The sequence below is a fragment of the Barbus barbus genome (assembly GCF_936440315.1).
Source record: "Barbus barbus genome assembly, chromosome: 5".
Taxonomy (NCBI): Eukaryota; Metazoa; Chordata; class Actinopteri; order Cypriniformes; family Cyprinidae; genus Barbus; species Barbus barbus.
The window spans coordinates 12,564,955-12,588,337 of NC_136733.1; the positions used below are offsets into that span (position 1 = coordinate 12,564,955).

Consider the following 23,383-nt stretch of genomic DNA (forward strand, 5'->3'; position numbering starts at 1 on the left):
TATCACAGCAAAATATGCTGCCCATCAATCAAGAACACCTGAAAAACCGAATGGAAGATACTCCATTTGCAGTACACTGCAGTTCAGCTGCGAGCGACAAACGCTGCCAGTGTGAAAGTGTGCTGCTCCCGCTCTGCTTACGTATCCAGTGTGAAACACGGTTACTCTATTCTGTCATGTAATATAACTTTTAGAACATGAGCTTGGCATTACATGGATTGTAATTCCTATCACTCTCCTGTTCTTTCCTCCCAGGTGACATTGATGTTGTTGGACCAGAACAACAGAGAGCACATCATTGATGCCTTTAGGCCTGACGTGACCTCCACATCCTTCCAGAGACCCATCAGTGAGATGAACATAGCCAGTGGTTGTCCTCTCTTCTGCCCTTTAGCCAAGCTGGCAGGCAAAAGCTCATATCTGAGAGATGACACCATATTTATTAAAGCCATAGTTGACCTCACTGGCTTATAAAGCACTGGAATTACTCAATAATAATAATTGATGATTATTATTACTATTATTATTATTATATCTCAGCTGCGGAAGCCAAACAATTTAAATATGATAATACAAATGACAATAACATTTATATTTATATATTGATTTATTGTGAGAAATGTAAATTCAATTATAGCAATATTATTATGTGCATGTATGGTGTTGCTGTGCTCAAACAGACTTCCACAGCAATATTTGCACTATTTTGGTATAACTAAATATTTATTATAACATTAGTACACATTATATTATAATATATACATAATGTATTATGATACAGGAGCTTTCCTGTAGCTCAAATAGTAGAGTATGGCGCTAGCAACGCCAAAGTCATGGGTTCGATTCCCAGGGAAAGCAAGAGCTGATAAAATGTAAGTCGCTTTGGATAAAAGTGTCTGCTAAATGCATAAATGTAAATGATATGCTCTGCGACCTTAAGGTTTGGCTGTTTTATGCATTTAAGACCTAAACCTGTAATGAAAATACATACATTATACACATATATGTAATATATGTTTCATGTAAAAAGAAGAAAAAAAATCATCGCTATCATAAATATTTTTATTTAACATTAACTTTTCATATCAGCCGAGAATATTCCACACAAAATATCCCCTCAAAACTACCACATCACTGAGGTTTTTGGTAGTGTAATAAATTATTCTAAAGCAATATTTTCATTAGTGTTCTATCAGTTTTACATACTTAAATCTGCATATTTTTATTTACCTTTTATAAAGCCCCTTTTTTTTTTTTTTTTTTTTTTTTACTTAAATCACCTTTCATGCCAAATTATTACAATTTATCAATAAATTAAAGTCACTTAATGAATGGGTCATTGAGTCACATCGCGGACACCCTATTATAGAAATCAGCTTATAGAAATGAATCATTGTGTTGTTTGTTCTTGGATACCGCATGTGCATGAGGCCACACTATTTAAAATTTCACTTAGAAAAAGTCAGAAACCTTAGCAGGACTGAAAATACATCTGGACTAACCAGTGCTTAGCTTCACTGTAGTACTGGCCCATTTGTAAACATCATCTGATCTTGGGTCCAGTTCTTTTTGTTTGGGCTTGAGCATTAAATGTCTACAAAGGATAAGAGATGCAGACGTTTAATTCGCTTCAAACCCTGATAAAAGGGACCAGCATTTTTCCTGTAACGTCATTATACACTAGGTTAGCATGGGATGTTAAAAGGTGAATTAGATGCAGTACAAATCCTACTGCAAGTACTTGTTGCTTGGAATATTGGAAACATGGTTGTTTTGGTGGAAAGAAGAAAAAAGAAAGTGATAAATGTAACTTTAAAATTAAATTCTTTACTATTTAGCTGACATTTGTATTTTATCTATCAATCATATAGCAGATTAGTCAAATGGTGAGTTTTTTTTTTTTGTATTTGTTTAGATATTAATATACCCTTTGTATTATAGCTCTCTAGTACTGTAAATCATGCTAACAAAATGTGACAATTGCTCGTTTCTTTTCCTGTCATCTTAGCAGTGTGACGGGTTCAGTATCTAATAATTCTTAAATTCAATGCTGTATGATTTGTTTGAAATGCTATCCATTTGTGACATCAATAAACAGCTTGTGTTCTCTAAAGAGTTATGAATATTGTCTTAGTCTTCAGTCAAAATACAAACGTGGGATATAAAAACACTACGAAATTCACATTGCATCTGGTAAAAGAAAAATATTTAATGGGCCAAACAAATTTTACACATTCCACAGTACAAGACCTACTGATGTCCAATAGGCAAAGGGCAGATGGGAAAATCAGATGCACAAGCTCAAACAAACGTCACACAGGGAATCAGGTCCATTAAAAACAAAACAACTGATGTTCTCACAACTACAGAGATGAATGCTCCAACTACATTATTACAAGGAGATCAAATGGAAATCACTTGATGTGCATAAAAAAATGAACAAAGTCACATGCATGAGTAACATTACAGCTGAGCTTTACATACGTAGATCACATATGTGAGGCATGGGGGAGCATTTTAGAGTCACGTTTTCATGACATGGAGACTTAAACAAAAATGAGCACCTTTGCTGAATATTTAATGCTAGTAAACAATGCAAGCTCATGACACAGAAAGGTGAAGTGCTGTAGGTGATGGATATGAAGTAGCAAAGCACCCTGATGCTGCATAGTATCTCAATGCTGTGAAGTCACAAAGCTCACCAACATGAACATGTAATGGAAAATGAAATGGTTGGTGTTTGAGCTTTTTTTTCAGCTTTTTGGTAGTTTTAATGGTCCAACCAAAACAAAATCTCTTGAAATATGTCATACTAGATAAATATAAAATAAATATGCAACCATAAGAGAGGTGCAGCAAACCAAATGCTTGTAGAAACTAAAAGTTCAACATGAAGGCTTTGAATTTCTTTGGAATTTTTACCTTTTCAATATCGTATGATATATGTTAAAACCTGTATGACACAATCCATATGCACAGTGGAAACAACTGATTTCATTATATATGGGGTAACTCAGGAGTAAACATCTACATTGTCATTCTGTAATGAAGTTAAATCAAACTGCTCCTTTACATAAAACTGGAACAGAGATGAAACACCAGTGACACAAAATTGTAGCTGAACGTAGATTTTTCTCTGTTAGTATTTAAATACTTTGACCATGTCCTTTGTTCTGATCATCAGGTTGCTTGTATAACATCTACTTAAAAACTACAAATGTGCTTCATTCATTATGACAGGGTTAAATAGGCTTTCAAAGTACACATGCGACACGTATATATGAATGTGACCTTAATATCCTTGGTTCTTTGCTCTTGAAGTCACACGTCCTTTTAATGGCCGTCTCCTACATGTTCATGTGCATCAGCGATCTCTCACCAGTATGGAGTTCCAAAGAGACCATTTTCTTTTGTTGCTTCTCATCTTCTGGCTATCTGTTGGTCACAGCACATCCTGCAAAAGGGCCACACAAGAATGCACGTATCCTTGTTCTTCTCATAGAAACCTTGACCTTACGTGTCCCTCGGTTCATGGAGTGTCCTTCTGTGGTGCTTTCCTCTTGTGTTATGCCCGCCAGGGTCCAGGTCAGGGTTTAACATTCAGATTAGCACTTCTGCGGCCAAGCAAGGAGGAGAGCAGTTTGCGAGCCCAAGGGGGGCGCTGGGGTGCCTCTGCGAGGCGCACCATGCGTGGTGAGCGCCACACTTTAATGGTGGAGTCATCACTGGCAGACAGCAGCAGCTCCTGGTCTGCTGTGCTGAAGGCCACAGAGTTGACCACGTCATCGTGTTTCAGGCGAGCCAGGCAGATGTTGTAGTGCCTGTCCCAGACGTAACCGTGCTTGTCCTCTGCACCGCTGCACAGACAATTACATAAATTAGACAATTAACATTTCTAGGGCAGTTATTATGACTCAATAGTTGAGCATTTAATAATGGTTCAGATGATATATATATTTGTAGTAGTAGTCTGTGTGAGGCAGGGCAATGCTGCCATGATTTTTAAATGCATGATTACTCGTAAGTATGACAGAGATATTTGGATGATACTGGGAAGTTCAAATTCATTTCTGTGAATCAGTTATTTAAATGATCCATTTAAAATAAGTTCGATGAACAGTTATTATAGTGTCATTCAAATATTGATATTTATTCTAAAGGATGAGAGACAAATGAAAACAATGTGTTCTAAAACTGAAACATATCAAACATATTTGATACCCTCCGACTTGTTACTCCACACAATGTTCTGTGAAATCTGTCCTAGATAAAAAACAGATAAAAAATCAACAAGTGACTGACTCTGTTAGAAATCTTATAATGGGCCATGTTTGGATCTTCCAACCGGACAATAATCCAAACACAAACCTCAAAAACAACACAAAAATGGGTCACTGAGCACAAAACCAAGCTTCTGCTATGGCCATTCCAGTCCTCTGACCTGAACCCTGTAGAAAATGAGTGAGGTGAACTGAAGAGAAGAAGCACCAACATGGAGCTGGGAATCTAAAGAGTCTGGAGAGATTCTGGATGAAGGAATGGTCTCTGATCTCTTGTCAGGTGTTCTCTAACCTCATCAGGCATTATAGGAGAAAATTTAGAGCTGTTAAACTGGCAAATGGAGGTTTCAAAAAGTATTGAATAAAAGGGTGCCGTTAATTGTGGCCAATGTATATTTGAGAGAAACATTTATTTCATAATATTTCCCCCCATTTTAAATTCTTATTATCCAATGAAAGTTCAGATTTTTGTGAATTTTTTAAATAAAAGATCAAAAGGATTAACAATGCAGGTTCATTTTCACAGCCGCCTTTAATATGCATTGTAATATGCATAGCTAAGAACTTAATTTGGACAACTTTAAAGGTGATTTTCTCAGTATTTAGATTTTTTTTGCACCCTCAGATTCCAGATTTTCAAATAGTTGTATTTCGGCCAAATATTGTCCTATCCTAACAAACCATACATCAATGGAAGGCTTATTTATTCAGCGTTCAGGTGATGTATAAATCTCAATGTCGAAAAATTGACCCTTATGACTGGTTTTGTGGTCCAGGGTCACATATTCTGGTGCAGTAGAATTTCAGCGTATCTAATCATTTCTATTGGCTTAAATAACAGTATGGAGCCATATTTTACTGGTACCCATCACTACCACATCTAGCACTGTTGATATGACTGACTGAGGTTTTCAGAACCTCTAAAAAAAAAAAAAAAAGAAAACACTGAAATTCGCCTTTACTTTATATATGCATTCATCATGTCAAAACCTGAATGTAATTACAAGCTTACAATGACCTTAAAAGCTTAATTAGACATGCAAACATTCCTGTTATTAAGCACTCAAATGCTTTGACTAATTTAATCCAGTCAATGGCATTCCCACAACATAAAAAACCCTGCTTTTCAAAAACATTTTCCTGATGCTGCACCCATGCTGTTTGCTTGTCGGTATAAAGTTCAAGACCAGTGTTGTATAAGCCAGTGAAAGAATTGACTTAAGAAGAAATTACTTCTAGTGCATCTTTACTCTGGTTAATAGCACGTACTGTATTCCAAATGTCTGCCATTTGGAGCACTGGTTAACAGGCCAAAAAATCAGTCCACTACTGCGAATAAAATGTGCACAGGTGGCTGGGCTGTAAATTACCTGGCGACAAAGTCTCGGCTGACGTCAAGGAAAATAAAGAAGCACTCATCGTTGGGTGTGAAGGCCCGGTGGGCTCGAAGGCTGCGGCGTTCCTCTCTAAGACTCTTCAGATCAATCACATGCAGGTCTATCTCCTCTGCAATGGGTGGAGGGGACATGGGGTCAGAGATCACACAGCCTGTCGGCCACGCTCGACTGTTCACGTACAAGTACCTGTGAACATACAAACATGGTTGTTTTCCTTGATAATGCTTTGATATCAGCAGGGTTTTCAGGAGTTGTTGTCCATGATTTTCCATGGCCTTTTAGACATTTTATTTAAAACACTGTAGAGACTGATGAAGGGGAAATGAATAGACTGAAATTATTACACTTTATCAGTATCTTAAAAAGGTGCTGTATGTCATTTTTTTGACTGTACTTAAGAATACCATAACATGTTTCCAGGTATTTAGGAAACACTGCTAAGTCTGAGGAAGAGAGGGTGGGAGAAACAATACTCTCCAATATGTTGAATTTGGACTGCAGTACCCATTTTAATGGCTAGCTGTCAATATTACTTACTGCACCTTAATAATATGAAAAGATATAGCTTTCTAAGCCTGCTTGCGCCCCCTGGAGGAAGACAGTGTGACTTTGTACCCTATAAAAACACAAGAGCAACATCCTAGTAATCACTCACAGTACCACAGATAATATTGTACACAAAGCGATTATCTTTTTAGAATTTGAAAGGCTGTATGAACTTGCTGAGTAAACTGCATTAGTCCAAAATTAGTCCTCAACCCCTGCACAACACACACCTATGGTCAGGTGACAGACCCATGCCAATGATGTGGCCGTGTATGTCAATCACATGATCCAGTGAGTCGAAGAATTCATCTGTACTGCGCTCCTCTCCTAACACAGGACCGCACGTTGTCATTTGATCAGGCATTATCCGCTTGATTCCTGAAACAAACAAACACAGCAATTCAGGAATCCAGACATTTGTGGAATTAGCAGGTTAAGTAATCATTCATACAGTGTCCCATTAGAGACATAAGCGCATGCTCACCTATTTGGTGAGGCGAGTAGGTAAGGCTGCCAGTGGTGAAGAGGAGGTAGGTCTTGTCCTCTCCTTCTCCAGGAGCTGAGGGAGACACCAGGTTTGGATCAGGAGCTTTGGTGCGTCTGCTGCCCATCAACCTGGCCACCTTTGTCTCCAACTCTCGTTCACGAGCGGCTATGCTCTGACGACCCTAACGCCAGCAAATACAGAAACTGCACATGTAACTGACAACATACAATAACAGCTGAAGAGACGTTTTTAAAACATGGCTTATTGAAAGTCACGTTTAATCTATTGATATAATATTGATGGCTGTATATTTAATTTCATTATTACGTTTTAATTAAAAATTATGAACAATTTTGTTCACACTTTAGTTTGGGGATCAAATCTTACTATATTAACTATAACTTTTGCCTCAAACTCCTAATTTGCTACTTTTTAATAGTTGCTTGTAGTAGTAACTATAGTAAAGTACTTGTTATTTAGGTATGGGGTAGGATTAAGGGATCTAAAATACTATGTGCTTTATAAGTACTAATAAACAACCAATATGCATGCTAATAAGCAACTAGTTAACGGAGAGAATAGGAACTAAACCAAAGTGTTTCCACAATTAACATGTACAGATTAACTGCTCAGGGAACACTTAAGTAAATAATGTCAATTCAGATTTTTTGTTTTATAAATGCTGCTAAAATTATCTTTCACTGATAAACATTTGAATATTTGCAGTCATCTTTTGATGTGCATCCAAAATACTATGCACAATACTTAATGATTTTAACTTAAACATTTCCCATTTTCCAAGAACATCAATGATTTCTATATCTTGTAAGCATGGGAAAACTGGAAACACAATAGAATTCTTAATGAGAGATAGATATATATATATATATATATATATATATATATATATATATATACACACACACACAGTCATGACCAAAAATATCGGCACCCTTGGTAAATATGATCAAAGGTGGCTGTGAAAATGAATCTGCATTGTTAATCCTTTTCATCTTTTATTTAAAAAACAAATCCCAAAAATCAAACCTTTCATTGGATAATAAGAATTTAAAATGGGGGGGGAAATATCATTATCAAATAAATGTTTCTCTCAAATATACATTGGCCACAATTAACGGCACCCTTTTATTCAATAATTTTTGAAAGCTCCATTTGCCAGTTTAACAGCTCTAAATTTTCTCCTATAATGCCTGATGAGGTTAGAGAACACCTGACAAGAGATCAGAGACCATTCCTTCATCCAGAATCTCTCCAGACTCTTTAGATTGCCAGCTCCATGTTGGTGGTGCTTCTCTTCAGTTCACCTCACTCATTTTCTTCAGGGTTCAGGTCAGAGGACTGGAATGGCCATAGCAGAAGCTTGGTTTTGTGCCCAGTGACCCATTTTTGTGTTGTTTTTAAGTTTTGTGTTTGGATTATTGTCCGATTGGAAGATCCAAACATAGCCCATTATAAGATTTCTAACAGAGTCAGTCATTTTTTAATTCATTAGTCATTATCTGTTGGTATTTGATAGAATCAGTGATGCCATGTGTCTAAACAAGATGTCCAGGACCTCCAGCAGAAATATAGGCCTACAACGTCAAAAATACAGCAGTATATTTCATTGTACACATGGGGTACTTTTTATCCCTGTGTTCACCAAACCCATCTTGAGTGTTTGTTGCTAAAAAGCTAATTTTTTAGTTTCATCTGACCATAGAAGCCAGTCCCATTTGAAGTTCCAGTCGTGTCTGATAACTGAATATGCTGGAGTTTGTTTTTGGATGAGCTAGGAGAATTTTTCTGATGTAGGGGCTGTTTAACAATTTTTTTTAAGGTTTTCTGACCCCGAGACTCAACTATTTTCTGCAATTCTCCAGCTGTGGTCCTTGGAGAGTCTTTAGCCCAGGGGTGTCCAAACTACGGCCCGCTATCACTCCTGTGGTGGCCCGCGAGGGATTTAAAAAAAAATACCCTCCGCCAAAGATAGGCGCCAAGTCTAGCGTTCAAGCCGCAGAGCAAATACAAAATAAAAAATCTAAATAACTATATACACTACAAAACTGGCTCAATTGTAAATAAGTTACATGTTTTAAAAATAAGAAAGTGTTCATTTGTTTAGAAAAATGCCTTGTATTGGAACTGTTTTAAAAATGATTAAAAGACTATCCAGTATCAAAACAAATGCCAGTGTTATCCTGCTCACGGGTGCTGTAATTTTTTGAGGAAAACATGGAAATAATTTGTCGTTTTATCTTGCAAAGATATGATTTCTTCTTGTTTTCCACACACATTTTTATGAAAATGGATATAGCTATTTTTCTGGATTATAAATTGCGTTTTTTTAATCTGAAACGTGCCGTGATTTCCAAGGTGACTTATATAAAGTAATCAAGGTCAAGCGCAAAGCGCGCACATTAGGATTGGTGATAAATGAGAAAAGGCAAGTGATTTTGTATTGTACATTTTCCTGCAACCACGCCGCTCGTTTCAGTTTCGCTTCAAATATTTAGGCTGGGCGATTATAATATATGTTTATGGTGAATGCCACTATTTCGTTCTTTTTTCTATTCTGAACACGGCTAAATTTACAGGATTTTTTGTGGAGTGTAGGGGATATAAATACATTTTTCTAATGTTTGGAAACTTTCGTTTATTTTACATTATTTCTGAATGAAATGATAAAATGTGTCTTATACATTAATCGACTTGTACAACAATGCAGCTGATCTGTGTGTCATAAAGTGCTCATAAAAATAGGTAGAGACGGTACAAGAATAGAAGTGCCATGGATGTACAAGTATACATAGTACAGTAGTAAGTGAGTGTCAATTTAGAATAAAAAAAAATAAATTCAAAGCTTCATTTCTCATAAATACATTATGCGGCCCCTCACTTAATGTGGAAAACTTGATGTGGCCCTCGAACCAAAAAGTTTGCCCACCCCTGCTTTAGCCACTCTCACTCTCCTCCTCACCGTGCATTAGGACGGTATATAGACACACGTCCTCTTCCAGGCAGTTTCGTAACATTTTATGTTGATTGGAAATTCTTAATTATTGCCCTGATGGTGGAAATTGTTATTTTCACTGCTCTAGCTCTTTTCTTAAAGCCACTTCACTAATTTGTGAAGCTCAATTATCTTTTGCTGCACATCAGAAATATATTCTTTGGTTTTTCTCATTGTGATGGATGATTAAGGGAATTTGGGCTTTGTTTTCCCTCCTATTTATATTTCTGTGAAACAGGAAGCCATGGCTGGATAATTTAATGTTCATAATCACCCTGGAGTGCTCAAAATTGTGAATATGAATGGGAATATACTTCAGAGATATTTTACTCATAAGAATTTCTAGGGGTGCCAATAATTGTCCAACGTGTATTTGAGAAAAACATTTATTTCATAATGATATTTCCCCCCCATTTTAAATTAGATTTTTGTGAATTTTTTTAATAAAAGATAAAAAAGATTAACAATGCAAATTAATTTTTACAGCCTTCTTTGATCATATTTAACCAAGGGTGCCGATATTTTTGGCCATGACCCTGTATGTATATATATATATATATATATATATATATAAATAAATCTTTAGTGGCTTAAAATGTAGGTGCAGTGATCCCTATGTTTCTTACATGTATAACATGCTGAATCCCAGACGAATTAGATGAGGGCAGATGTGCGGACACTCTTTTTTCTCCTCGCTCCTCATCCTCCTCACCCTCCACGTCCTCATCCTCCTCCTCTTCACTGTCTGTGTTTCCCAGATCAAAGAAGAGAGGCTGGTGCTGCTGTGTCTGCTGACCTTGAGCCTTTGACTGAGCTTCATAGTCCAGAAGGAGGTCAGGAGAGTCGTGTCGACGGCAGTGGGCCACCATCACTGTGCGGATAGTGCTGGCATTGATGTTCTGGATCTTAAACAGACGCTTCACCACATTTACATTTTCTGACTCAATGTCCTAAACATGGAGAGTGAATTAGAGTGAATAATTAAGAAAAAAGAAAATCTGATAGCTACATAAATCCATACCCATTAGATGTTTAGCTATTGTTTTGTGTCACTGGCATAATTTAATTTGGCTACAGATTCTTATAATTAATTAACCAAAATGAAAATAAGTGGAAGATTATGATGGGTCTCATAAAATATTTTTTGTGACAAAGTCTATGGAATGAATGGAAAACATTGTTTTATCACTGGTTAAAACATTGTTTAATGAAATTAAATACATTTCATGGTCAGTAGGAAATATTTTTTTAAATTCATCAACTACACAACTACATCATGCACATCACTTTAAGAAATTAGAGAAATAAACACATCTGGACCTGGAAGGCTTTGTTGAGCCAGAGCACAGAGCAGGAGGTCATGTTGCCAATCCAGTGCAGGTTACCAGAGATTAGGTGAGTCTCATTCAGCCAGCAACCGAACACATCATATGGCTTGTTTCTCACACGGGACAGCAGAGTGTAGTTCTCTACGGATCCAAAACAACAACATCAATCAGAAATCTATTTACAGTGGCTGTGTGTGCAGTTGGTGTATGTAACAGCTGTTTCTACCCAAACTGATGACTGCAATCTCTCCAGAAGAGGAGTGATGTGGGCCCAGGTATACCCCTGACACCAGCAACAGTGTGTCATCGGCGTTAAACTGGGAGAACTGAGTGTAGCCCCAGTTAAACTGCCGCATGCTGGAGCTGTGAACCAAAGAGATGGTGCCATCTGATCGTTCCGTGTCCCAAAGCTGTAAAAGCACATTATGTGAATTTTTATTATTCAGTGAATAACAAATAACATTATTATTTTTTTTATTTATCATTTATCATGATTTTAGTCTAAAAGGTGACATATTATGAAAATCTTTTTCCATGTTTAAGTGCTATAATCGGGTCCCCGGTGTATCTACCAACCCAGAAATGTGAAAAAGAACAAGCCAGTAAATTTTTTTGGAAAGCCTTTCTCTGCAAGCTTGTGAAAAAACGAGTCACTTAGATTTCGCTCCACCTGTGACATAGAAAAGGGATCTTCTTATAATATTACCGCCCCTTAATCTGCAAGTTTCCACCCACGGCACTGCCATTCTGTTTTTGCAAGGTGTATCAGTTCTAACGCCACAGCGAAAGTGGAGCAGCAGCTCATTTGCATTTAAAGAGAAATGCCCGAAAACAGCTTGTTTCTGCTTCCACTCAAAATAGGCATTTTCATCTTGCTGTAAAAACCATTAATTTTACAATTTTTTTAAAACAAATATTTAAGTTAAATAACACTTAAAATATCAAGTAAAATATATTTCCTTGCACCCTAAAACGTGAATGTGCACATTAAAACCATTATTTTCAAAATCTTAAAAATACATTTTTCAAGGTAAAATGTATTTACTACAAATATCATAACTTACGAATTATCATAACTAAAATATCATTACGTTTTTGGGGTGTGGCACCACATAACATTTTATAACCTAAACTAACACTGCCTGACACAAAAAGGTCAAATTATCTGTTATTTTTGACCCCAACACAGTCATGACAGTCTACTGGGATTCTCTCTATGATATCAACATGTACAAGTTTTTTTTTTTTTTTAATTAAATGTTTTTTCTTCATTATAATATCAGAAGTTAAGTCATATGAATGGCATTTTCTGGGAATATATCTGGAACAAAAAATTTGTTGTCATGTCACTGACCTGTTAGAATTGCTATTATTTGCTTTGAAAAATTATTAAATGCATAACATGTCCTCATTTGTGCTAGGAACATCAAATTAATCAATTTATTAATATGATGTCGTATTAGGTTGAATAATTATTAAGGATTATAAAAAAAATTGTGGAACAACATCAGTGTTATGCAGTACTGTGACATGCCAACTATCCAGATGTTCTTTTTTTTTTGCATGTAACTATAGAGATTGCTTGTTATTATTACTGCCATATGCAAATAATTTCTGTCATTCAGACATTTATCTGCTGGACTATAAATAATAAATACTGTGTAAACATTTGAAATTCGAAGAAAAAAAATAATTAAATCTTGTTTTCAGCTTTATGAAGCGAACAGTAGGCAGTAGGAGTGCTCCGATTGATCGGGTATTGATCATTATCGGCCGATAATCGCTTTGGGATGTTTGATCGGCGGTCTCAAAAAAGGCGGATCTCAAAAACCGATCTCAAGCTGATGACGAGCCTGCTGTGAAAGGTTTGGCATGACATTCAGCAGCACCGTCTCAATCTCTGTCTGGTGCGGGTAAAATAATTATTATGCAGAAGGTGAGGTACAATTAATATTTACTCATTAAATAACATTAAGTAATTAGAAAATTTCTGTGAGACATAATTTCATAACCAGCCTGTGTGAATCAGCGCGCACTCTCTCTTTCCCTCTCAAAATGCGCAAATGGCTTCAAATCACATCGCGTCTACACTATAAGCTAGCTGCAGGCTGCATAGTTGACAGGAATTGTCACTTGCACAATAGAGGCAGTGTCGCATCGTTAATAAAGTTTATAAATTGTTTTTCTTGTTAATTCTTGCCAGTGTTTAACCATTCAGCACTCGCATGCTCTCCTGGAGACTGTACGCTCGAAGCGCACACACATAACTCCAGGTTCACATTATTATACTCCGTTTGCAGTGAATTAAAGTGACAGCGCATTGTTTGTGGTAAATATGAACATGGATTGACACGAAAATGTAGTAATGGCACTATAAATGCATACAATTAAAGTCTACTGTGTTTCACAGTCAACACATATGGCTTTTTGGCTAGGTTTAAAGGAAAAGAGCACTTTTAGATACACAAGGCAATAATAGATGGAACTTCTGGAAGTATGGAAAGCTAAGTTCTTTATGAACTGCAGGATTGTTTATAATATAGATTTAAGATACAAAAAATATTTAAATGCAAATGAAAATGCAGCAGAGCTGACTGTTTCTGCCAGTCATAAGTTAATTTAGAATGTTTGTGATAACATAAGAAAAGTAGTTTAAATGTTTGCCACTTGCTTGAGCAACTTAACATATAAATCTAGAAGTAAATGCAAAAGTAAAAAGCACTGAATTATGTGCTGCTTATTTTGCAATTAAACACGTCTATAAAGATTGTATTACTGTAAAAAAAAAAAAAAAAAAAAACTATGAAAGAATTTTCAGTAACAATGTTTGGATTTGAAATAAAAAAAATGGATAAATGTTGTGTTTGTGGTAAACAGATGGATCAGTAGTGGACTCCTGTGTGAAATCAGGCTTGTGCTGCGTGTAAGCTTTTCTGCAACAACTGCGCGATTGTAAAAACAAAAATTCACTGGATGATCAACCATTTAGATGAGATAAAAGTATATTTTTGAAAAAAAATCATAAAAAATGCCTCCCTCCACCCCTCAAATTAAAAATCCTCTCTCACAAGAGTCACCTAAGAGGGTAATTCCCCTAATTTTCAAAAAATTCAGGCACTCATTTATTGAAATGAAATTCAGGAATAAATGTCTAAAAATACTGATTGGATTATCAATATAAATAATTCTACATGAGAAAAAGAAGGCATTAAAAAGATCGGTATCGGCAGATACTGCTTTCTGTGATCGGCCTCAAAAATCCTGATTGGAGCACCCCTAGTAGGCAGTCTTACCTTAACGGTACAGTCTTTGGAGCAGGAAGAGAAGCGATGTCCACGGTGAGAGAAGGCCAAATGCAGGACCTGATCATGATGCTCCTTCAGAGTCTGAACCTCCACACAGGGAATGCAGTCATACAGCCGCTTGAACTCCCTGTACCACGACACAGCCGCTGCACACACACAGGAAACGCACTTTTACTTTCAAAATGTTCAGGGAGTGCTGCCACAGTGCGGCATTCATACATGAAGAGGGTAAAAAAAAAAGTGGCAAAATTTAAGCACTGTCACTTTTACCACTTAGTGGATTAGTAGTAAAAGGCCACATGTATATATTCCACTTTGTTTTAGCAAAATAAACACTTTATTACTTTTGGCCACAGATGTGAAGGTGTGTGCTTATTTATTTTACACATGAATTCATTGCCTATGATGCAGTTTATATAAAAGTTCAGCTCCAGCTGCAGTACCAGGGTGGCGAGGCACCGAGCGTGGGATGCAGTAGTAGTTGTAGAGGAGCTCCTTCCAGAGAAATTCATCCCGCGACACAGCAAACCACTGACGACAGGTGAACCCTGCGCTCAGCACTGCCTTATGAGGGAGATGCAAGAAGATTTCCAGCACCAGGCTGTCCGGCAAGCCAGGGCCACTTGCCATCCTGACATCCTGAAAAAACATAACATTAACAATGACTTTTAACTGATTACATCAACAAAGGCTATTTTGCTAGTGTTATATTAACAATGGCTAATGGCTATTCATCCAACCATTAACAATAGCTATTTTGCACTACTAAACATAAATAATACTAAACATGAAGGCCCACAATAGGACTCAGTCCACTTCCAAAGGAACACTTGTGCGGTTTGACTGAAATATGAACATAACACAGGCTAAAGAAGTCTAAATGAACAAAAACTCATATTTCACTACAGGTGTCAGAACTGCTGTCTCATTGCAGCAGATTTTTGTATGTGCAACAGAAGAATCCCTGGCACTGTTTTGACTCCTGTACACATTTTATTAGCTATTCTTATGTTCACAGCTGGTAAAAATATTGTCATAAATAAGCACATTTAGCCCAGCATGCATGGTTTTGGATGTTTGGGTAGTTACTGTCACAAAATATGTCATCAAAGCTGTCCAATCAGGCTGTGACCTTATCCTTACACCTTTTGTTTTGTATCTTTCGGTTCGGTCCATTTAAAAAAAAAAAAAAAAAAAAAAAAAAAAAAAAAAAAAAAAAAAAGACAGCGTGAATGCAAAACGAACCAGATGTATCAGGTCAACCCAAACTACAAGAGTGAACATGCCTTAGAAGCAATTGTTAACCGTTTCTGTTTTTCATTAGCCGACAACATTTTTTTTTTAATGTAATTAAAAACAATTGAAATTCAAATATTTTGTATTATTTTGGGACAAATCCAGTGAACCCTTCCCAGTGAAGCTTTGAGCAATCTTTATCATTACATTTGGACTGAAGTTCTAAGTCTAAGAAACAAGAATGTTTATATATGTCCATATACCATGTTTCCTATAGACCCTTTTTCTGTTAGTAAACATTGTGACGTTTTTCTGTGGGCGGAGCTTAGCTGGAGGCAGAAAGATTCCTCTGACTGCTTCACTAACGCTAGCTATGAAGCCTGCAGCTTGTATTTTTTAAGAATAACTGGAGAAATTCCGATTTTACCTGCATATGTAAGGTCACTCACTGTCCGGGACCATGATTGTTATTTGAATAGGTTAACTTTAACAGACGAAACCAGATCTGCCAACCCGTACATGCTCACTCAAAGCTTGGCCAATCTGACAGGATTCCCACCGGTTGAGTGACTCACATCTAACGTGTATAGTTAAGACAAACTCAGTGTCTATCTAGTCATGAAGATGTATATATTTTTCAATTTCAGCAGACAACTATTTTTACAGCTACATTATTATTCCAGCCACAATCAATCACAACAATATATATACAATTACATATGATTAAGCATATAAATTGCCAGTTTGTTGTTTACACACATGCACACAGACATTATTTCATACACGACATAGTGAGATGCATAAGAAATCTTTAGACGCGCCCATAACGACAAAAGACAATGCTCTATTTAACCTTTTCTGATGCGAGCATTTTTTTTACGATCGTTTCTGTCCAGTCTGCTCGTTTTATCGTGTTTAACCACAGCTGTCGTCTGTTTTTTGTCTGGCAGTGGCATCAGGTATGCCTTAAAATTTCAAATTGTAGCCTCTACAACATCGATTCTGGCACCCAACATCACAACAAGATGATATTTAAAGCTCCTTATGTTGCCGAATCTGTGCTGGTTTGAATTGGCCACCTCCAGTTTTCGCTTTGTTTTGCCTCCAGCTAGTGCTGTGACGTAATTGTGACGTCGGCACAAAAAGGGTTTATAGAGATCAACGAGCTAGGTGTCGGACCATTCTGAGATGAGACGTTTTCATAAAGAACTGTAAAACCCAAATTGATTGTGCACCATGAAACTGTCACGGCGTGAGTGAGGAAGGTGCAGAGTTGAGAAGGTGCAAACTTTTATTTTGCCACCAAAACACAAAATAACAAACAATATATAAGTGGCTCAAGGAAGCGGAGATTCCAGAGCTGGCCGGCAGCGTCTGCGGACCACACAAGCTGCTGGATCTCTGTGCTACGAGTCCTGTAGCACAAGGGAATAGAGGGTCAGAGAAACGAGAAGTGAGATTCTCAAAAAACACATAACACGAGTACGGACAAAATAATCTACTCACAACGAGAAACGGAAAAACAGGGACATATATGGGAGTGGGGGAATGAGCGACAGGTGGGGGAGAGTCAGCTCGTGATCCGTGCCCTCCCGCTGCACGATCAGCGCTGATTGCCCAGACCACAAGCTGCCGCACATGACAGGACAACACAGACAGCACGAGGAGCCGAGAAGGCACCCTGAACCGTGACAGTACCCCACACCTCAGGGACGCCTCCTGGCGTCCCCGGAGGACTCACCATGACGCTGATGAAACTGATCAATGAGAGCGCGGTCCAGAACGTCACGAGCCGGAATCCAACATCTCTCCTCCGGACCATAACCCTCCCAGTCTACCAGGTATTGGTAACCTCTACCCCTACGCCTCACATCGATGAGCCGCCGCACCGTATAGGCTGGTAACCCCTCGATGAGTCTAGGAGGCGGTGATCAGGGGCTGGAGGGGGGAGCGAAGGACGGGCTTAATCTTAGACACAAAACCGGGTGGATCTTTTTAAACTGTGGGGTTAATTTGAGCCGCACCGTCACCGAACTGAGCACTCTAGAAATCATACACGGTCCAACAAATTTGGGTCTCAGTTTACGCGAGGGAAGTCTGAAGTTGATGTCCTTAGAAGACAACCAGACCCTCTGACCACACACGTAAAGTGGGGGCTTGGTACGGTGACGGTCCGCCGACGCCTTGTTCCTCTCGCCAGTCCGAATGAGGGCTTCACTGGCGATCCTCCAAGTACAGAGGCATCTCTGAATAAACGCGTGCGCGGAAGGAACAACGGCATCGGATTCTTGAGAGGGGAATAATGGTGGCTGGTAGCCTAAACAGCACTGGAAGGGAGATAAACCCGTAGACGACACAGGGAGGGAGTTATGCGCATACTCGGCCATGGTTAACCTGGAACTCCAAGATGACGTTTCAGCAGACGCCACACAGCGCAGCACACTCTCCAAGTCCTGGTTGGCACGCTCAGCCTGACCATTAGTCTGCGGATGATATCCGGAGGATAGGCTTGCAGTCGCCCCCAGTTGTCGACAGAACTTTGCCCAAAATTTAGACACAAACTGGGGAACCCTGTCAGAAACCACGTCCACCGGGAGGCCATGAATACGGAACACGTGATCCAAGACAATAGTCGCCGTCTCCCTCGCTGAGGGTTATTTGGGGAGGGGAATAAAGTGGGCCGCCTTTGAGAACCTGTCCACCACAGTGAGGACTACCGTCTTGCCATTAGAAGGGGATAAGTCCATCGCTATGTGTGACCAGGGTTGGAAAAGGGACCGACAGCGACTGGAGTAGCCCTACTGGGGGTCGATTGGAGCCCTTACCCGCAGCGCAAATTACTCGACACGAACCGTCGAGTATCCCGCGCCGCGGACGGCCACCAAAAACGCTGCCTGTAGCACAAGGGAATAGAGGGTCAGAGAAACGAGAAGTGAGATTCTCAAAAAACACATAACACGAGTACGGACAAAATAATCTACTCACAACGAGAAACGGAAAAACAGGGACATATATGGGAGTGGGGGAATGAGAGACAGGTGGGGGAGAGTCAGCTCGTGATCCGTGCCCTCCCGCTGCACGATCAGCGCTGATTGCCCAGACCACGAGCTGCCGCACATGACAGGACAACACAGACAGCACGAGGAGCCGAGAAGGCACCCTGAACCGTGACAGTACCCCCCACCTCAGGGACGCCTCCTGGCGTCCCCGGAGGACTCACCATGACGCTGATGAAACTGATCAATGAGAGCGCGGTCCAGAACGTCACGAGCCGGAATCCAACATCTCTCCTCCGGACCATAACCCTCCCAGTCTACCAGGTATTGGTAACCTCTACCCCTACGCCTCACATCGATGAGCCGCCGCACCGTATAGGCTGGTAACCCCTCGATGAGTCTAGGAGGCGGTGATCAGGGGCTGGAGGGGGGAGCGAAGGACGGGCTTAATCTTAGACACAAAACCGGGTGGATCTTTTTAAACTGTGGGGTTAATTTGAGCCGCACCGTCACCGAACTGAGCACTCTAGAAATCATACACGGTCCAACAAATTTGGGTCTCAGTTTACGCGAGGGAAGTCTGAAGTTGATGTCCTTAGAAGACAACCAGACCCTCTGACCACACACGTAAAGTGGGGGCTTGGTACGGTGACGGTCCGCCGACGCCTTGTTCCTCTCGCCAGTCCGAATGAGGGCTTCACTGGCGATCCTCCAAGTACAGAGGCATCTCTGAATAAACGCGTGCGCGGAAGGAACAACGGCATCGGATTCTTGAGAGGGGAATAATGGTGGCTGGTAGCCTAAACAGCACTGGAAGGGAGATAAACCCGTAGACGACACAGGGAGGGAGTTATGCGCATACTCGGCCATGGTTAACCTGGAACTCCAAGATGACGTTTCAGCAGACGCCACACAGCGCAGCACACTCTCCAAGTCCTGGTTGGCACGCTCAGCCTGACCATTAGTCTGCGGATGATATCCGGAGGATAGGCTTGCAGTCGCCCCCAGTTGTCGACAGAACTTTGCCCAAAATTTAGACACAAACTGGGGAACCCTGTCAGAAACCACGTCCACCGGGAGGCCATGAATACGGAACACGTGATCCAAGACAATAGTCGCCGTCTCCCTCGCTGAGGGTTATTTGGGGAGGGGAATAAAGTGGGCCGCCTTTGAGAACCTGTCCACCACAGTGAGGACTACCGTCTTGCCATTAGAAGGGGATAAGTCCATCGCTATGTGTGACCAGGGTCGCAAAGGGACCGACAGCGACTGGAGTAGCCCTACTGGGGGTCGATTGGAGCCCTTACCCGCAGCGCAAATTACTCGACACGAACCGTCGAGTATCCCGCGCCGCGGACGGCCACCAAAAACGCTGCCTGTAGCACAAGGGAATAGAGGGTCAGAGAAACGAGAAGTGAGATTCTCAAAAAACACATAACACGAGTACGGACAAAATAATCTACTCACAACGAGAAACGGAAAAACAGGGACATATATGGGAGTGGGGGAATGAGAGACAGGTGGGGGAGAGTCAGCTCGTGATCCGTGCCCTCCCGCTGCACGATCAGCGCTGATTGCCCAGACCACGAGCTGCCGCACATGACAGGACAACACAGACAGCACGAGGAGCCGAGAAGGCACCCTGAACCGTGACAGACACAAGGTGGTCAGTCACCATGTTTAAACCAAGTTAAATAAAAAAATACCAATGCAGTGGTTGCATATGCAACTGAAAACGACTGTCTCCGACTGTGAAAAATACTATCAATGCAAGTGACCTGATGAACACATCTAAATAGTCACACATTTTATGTTTATTTCATGGTTATGTCTAACAGTATATGTTAACTAAAATACTGCATATTTCTCACTTGTGAAAGACTGGCAGTTACATATAAAATGTTTACTAATTAAACAATATATCAAACAAGTTTCTTTACCTATTGATAATTATTGTTTCCTGTGGAAGGCACAGCAGTACAACATTGTTTTTTTTTTGTTTTGTTTTTTAATCCACCAAATGGGATTTATTGGTTGACTTGATAATAAATAACTGTATCTAGTCTTTGTAAGTCTATCTTACAAGAACAGCCTACCTGCAAATCCATCCACTATAGTGGGTAAAAAGTGTGGCTCACCCCTCTCATTTCTCTATTCTAATTTAAGATTTGACAGCTGTAAATTAAGACTGTGTAACACAGTCTCTCCTTCTCCACCCAGATATTTATTTTTAGATGCATTTTTTTTAGCCGTAAAAAGAGTATGCTATCACTTTTTAATCTATAGTGTAGATTGTTGTTGTTATTATAAACTGATTTGAATCAATTGATCTAAGAGCATTTAGCACATAAAGGATACTTTTTTTACACACAAAAATAAATGAGTATGGTATGCATACCCTTTCACTACTGAATGTTGAAAGCTAAAACAAAAGACAAAAAATATTTTTAAGGGATGGATTATTGCACAAATTCTGATAAGTATTTAGTTTTGTTGTTTTGTCTGTTTTTAATAAGAAAAAACTGCATTCACACAAACTCAAACCTACAATTGAATCAACTTAGACTTCAAACTATAGATCAAAATGCAAAGTTTTATCATGAAAGATAAATTATGTATAAATAAATAACTGTAGTTTGCAAGCATGCAGTGATACAGAAATTCTGGGTTACCCACACATCCAAATTTATTTATTCATTCATTCTAGACTAAGTTAGAAGATCCAAATTAGAGCAGATTTATAAAATGAGATATATTATATGTTATTTTCTAGCAGGGCACCCATATACACATTTGGTAACAGGTTTTGATTATTGTTTTTATGTTATGGCAGATAATGAACATCTAAACTTGTATGCCTGTTTTTAAATGTAATTCGTTAATCAACGTTAACCTCGCATTGATGGCAATATACAGTTTGAAGTGCACATAATAAGCCTGATATAATGCAGCTATTTTAATATTATTTTTTGTTTGGGAGCTAAAGCAGCTAACTTAATAACATAAACTAAGCTCATTACCGAAGCTTAAGATAAACAAATAAGGGCACATTTTGTCAATGTATATTACAGATAAATGTTTAATTAAATTTTACATTACCTGCCAAAGACCACAACCTGTGGAAAACTCTGCAAGTTTATAGCTAAGGAAAAGATATCATCCTCGATTCGTTTCAGCTCCGGTGTTATGGATCAACTGGGAATGCGCGCTCGCACGCTGATAGTTTTACCTGACGTGCACGCAGATATTGACCGTCGACAGATTCGTCACAGGCTATTTTCTACAGAACAGATTTAAACGCTTTCCACATTATACGAAATGTACGTATCGTTATTGGGCTCTGTTGTTTCCTCTGTCGCGGTTCCAAATGTATCACATGCCGTTTAAGGGAAGTTAAAATTAGTTTTCATGTTGCTTCACATTATTTTGCTACATTCGTTTCAATGGAATTAGTTTCTGATGGCTAATGTAAGTCAGTTTAATAAATGGTTTTAATTTGTTTCTTTGCAACGTGTGTATATGCAGTTTTCTTTAAAATAATAATTAATTTGAGCACCAATTCTGCTGTGGTTAAAGGGATTTCAAGCATTTTTTATTCATTTATTTGGTTAAAATGCATACTGAAAAACACATCAATGTTCCTACAAGAGTGTACAGTAGTGAAAAAGTAGTTTAAATAAATTAAACATTAAATAAAATGCATTTTTCTATGTTACTACGAAGACAAATCTGAAAATGACCATCAATGTAATGTTTATATGGCAGAAATGAACACTAATATAAAAGTCTGCAGCATTATGTATTCAGAACATAAGGCAATAATTTGTGATCATAATTATTACAATGAACAGGATACATTTGCAGTTCTGTATGTTAATTCAAAGTTAGTGTCATATGAAGTTTAGGGGTTGTCATCTCTTCTGGGTGCTGGGGTAATCTGAAATCTTCAGCTGGATCCTGCAAATTAGTTTTTAGCTCTTCTCTATTTGCTTGTACCTCAGGATTCCCATCCAAGGTGAAAACAGAAAAGCAATGAAGGGTTAGCATCGCTGCAGTGTGTAGCATTTTAGGCAAAAGATAATTAGCATTTTATCACCAAGTACAAGGTTATGTGAATGTTGGCTAAATAGATGCTTCTTTAATCTAGATTTAAAATGGGAGAATGTCTGAGTCCCGAACATTATCAGGAAGCCTATTCCAGAGTTTAGAGGACAAATGTGAAAAAAGCTTTACTAGTTTAGTGTATTTATTTATAAATGTTTTTACATGAGGACACTGGACAAATGCATTAAATGCATGCAGGACAGATGTATTTGCCAGCTGTAGAGGGCCTGCCCACACAGTCCCAGTGGTACCACCTTCCACATTCAGTACATTCAATCTAAGGAGGAACAAACAAATACAATAGGTTACATGTTATGTGATGATTGAAAACAATAGGATTTTCGTAAACCAATTTTAAAAATGTCTCTTTTTTTTCTTTACATTTGAAGAGATGCTGCACAATCTAAACCTGCATTTGGAGACAGACGATGTTATCAGCTGCCCCCTGGTGCCAGAGACCTAGCACTGCGGGCCTGTGTAAGAGAAAATCATTCAAATTAAATAACTTTTTTTTCCCCAGTGTTCACACATTTCCTTTTAAAACATGATCTAAATTCAGAAATGGGCACTTTGACTAGACCCGTGTTTTTTTTTATTGTATGGAATGCTCCAATTGAAGTATTAGCATGGTTTTCTTTCTTTGCTGGTAGGACCGGGATGTGAAAGAAGGTGCTGACATGCTGATGGTGAA

At 38.9% G+C, this 23,383-nt stretch overlaps 2 protein-coding genes across 6 annotated transcripts in view; one reads left to right on the plus strand and one right to left on the minus strand.

Annotated features, from left to right (window-relative positions):
- Positions 1-2,110, plus strand: part of LOC306870217 (TNF receptor-associated factor 2-like) — a 43,364-nt gene extending 41,254 nt beyond the window's left edge. For all 4 annotated transcript variants that reach the window (XM_079417347.1, XM_079417348.1, XM_079417349.1 and 1 more), the window contains one exon: positions 256-2,110. In XM_079417347.1, the coding sequence (XP_079273473.1) occupies positions 256-474 (219 nt within the window). In that variant the 3' untranslated portion in view covers positions 475-2,110. The remainder of the gene's footprint in view (positions 1-255) is intronic.
- LOC306870215 (F-box/WD repeat-containing protein 5-like) lies at positions 1,914-21,844 on the minus strand. 2 transcript variants are annotated; one of them, XM_079417345.1, is made up of 11 exons: positions 21,688-21,844; positions 19,896-19,964; positions 14,800-14,995; positions 14,345-14,502; positions 11,278-11,461; positions 11,044-11,192; positions 10,350-10,673; positions 6,708-6,891; positions 6,454-6,601; positions 5,651-5,863; positions 2,187-3,857 (listed from the first exon to the last, which is right to left on the minus strand). In XM_079417345.1, exons 3-11 carry the CDS (start codon positions 14,984-14,986, stop codon positions 3,587-3,589), a joined length of 1,818 nt encoding a protein of 605 aa, XP_079273471.1. In that variant the 5' UTR covers positions 14,987-14,995; positions 19,896-19,964; positions 21,688-21,844; the 3' UTR covers positions 2,187-3,586. The 2 variants fall into 2 exon arrangements, with proteins under 2 accessions (XP_079273470.1, XP_079273471.1); XM_079417344.1 differs by lacking the exon at positions 19,896-19,964 and having other exon boundaries at positions 1,914-3,857; positions 21,688-21,824.
- Positions 21,845-23,383: the final 1,539 nt, after the last annotated feature.